The 1,668-nt window shown below is 42.6% G+C and overlaps 1 protein-coding gene across 1 annotated transcript in view; it reads left to right on the top strand.

Annotated features, from left to right (window-relative positions):
• UTP4 (UTP4, small subunit processome component) overlaps positions 1-1,668 on the top strand; it is a 47,769-nt gene that overhangs the window by 28,388 nt on the left and 17,713 nt on the right. The window contains exon 8 of the mRNA XM_012806142.1: positions 789-885. Coding sequence (XP_012661596.1) covers positions 789-885 — 97 coding nt within the window. The remainder of the gene's footprint in view (positions 1-788; positions 886-1,668) is intronic.

Raw genomic sequence — 1,668 nt, 5'->3', positions numbered from 1 at the left:
TTAAGGTGAGGGATGAAGAATCATAATTTGACCTAGGTTGGCTGTGATGAAAATAGGCTTTTGAAAAGTGACAAGATTTGATGATGGGTGGTGATGATTCTGCATGAAAAAGGTCACATGGATCTTACTGAGTGACAGCCTAGTGGCATTTTGTGTGACTTATTAAGGAAATGTTTGGGTCCTGTTGTTTGTAGTGGAATAATAGTGAGGCCATACATAATTCATTTCCACCCACCTGTGATCTTTCATAAGCTAGAAGTGAAGGAAGTACTCAGCTGCTTTCCTTTTCGTATTGGGAGCTTACTAAACCAAGCCATTTTTTTTCTGATTTCCACTGGTAGAGAAGGTTGCTGTGAGCTGTAATGCCATAGCACTCTACCCAGGGGGACAGCTTGAGGCTCTGTCTCAAAAAAAAAATTTTTTTTTTTGTATTACCTTTTAGACTGGAAGTTTTTTGTTTTTGTTTTTGTTTTTTTTATTTTGCAGTTTTTGGCTGGGGCTGGGTTTGAACCTGCTACCTCTGGTATATGGGACTGGCTCCCTACTCCTTTGAGCCACATGCGCTGCCTAGACTAGAAGCTTCTTGAGAGCAGTAGCTATGTTTTTATTTAACATTTTTGTATTCTTAGATCCTAGGATAGTACCTGGTATATAGTAGTACTTTGGAGATATTTGTCGAGGAAATGAATTTCAACAGGAAAAAATGTACTAAGATATTGCTGGTGTATCTAGAATTGAGGCAATAAATGACCCTGGCTTACTTTCAACTTTTCAATTCCTGGATATAGCGACGTCTCATTTCCTGTTCAAAAAGAAGGCAGCTTCTCCTCTTCCAGTTTGCCCATCACTTGGAGCTTTGGCGACTAGGATCCACAGTTGCAACAGGTAATGTGGGAGAAAGTATTTTCCAGTAAGAAGACTGGAGAGAGAAGCAAAAAGACAGAATTGCAGTTAAAATTCTGCTTATAGGCTCGGTGCCTATGGCTCAGGTGGCTAAGGCGCCAGCCACATACACCTAAGGTGGTGGGTTTGAATCTAGTCCGGGCCTGCCGAACAACAATGATGGCTGCAACCAAAAAATAGCCAGGCGTTGTGGCAGGCGCCTGTGGTCCCAGCTACTTGGGAGGCAGAGGCAGAAGACTCGCTTGAGCCCAGAGTTGGAGGTTGCTGTGAGCTTTGACACCACGGCACTCTACCCAGGGGGACAGCTTGAGGCTCTGTCTCAAAAAAAAAATAAATAAATAAATTCTACTTATAAGCTGGGCACAGTGGTTCATGCCTGTAACCCTAGCACTATGGGAGGCTAAGGTAGGCATATCCCTTGAGCTCAAGTGTTGGAGATCAGTCTGAGCAAAAGCAAAGCCCCTCTTTTAAAAAACTGAAAAAATTAGCTAGGTGTTATGGTGGGTACCTGTAGTCCTAGCTACTCAGGAGACTGAGCTAGAAGGATCACCTGAGCCCAGAGTTTGATGCCATGGCCCCCTAGCCTGGGGCACTAGAGGGCCATGGCATCAAACTAATAAATTCTTCTTATAGAAAAATTAAAGTAACTTATGGTTTTCCCACCCACTAGGTAAAACAAACAAGTTATTTGTAATACTAGAATCTTTCGCAAGATACTGGATCATCTCATTAAAGTTTTAGATTCTGTGTGGTACCCTGCAGGAT

This window comes from Otolemur garnettii, unplaced genomic scaffold, assembly GCF_000181295.1.
Source record: "Otolemur garnettii isolate 467f Iridium unplaced genomic scaffold, OtoGar3 scaffold00047, whole genome shotgun sequence".
In the NCBI taxonomy this organism is placed as follows: Eukaryota; Metazoa; Chordata; class Mammalia; order Primates; family Galagidae; genus Otolemur; species Otolemur garnettii.
This window is presented reverse-complemented; position numbering and strand designations above follow the sequence as displayed.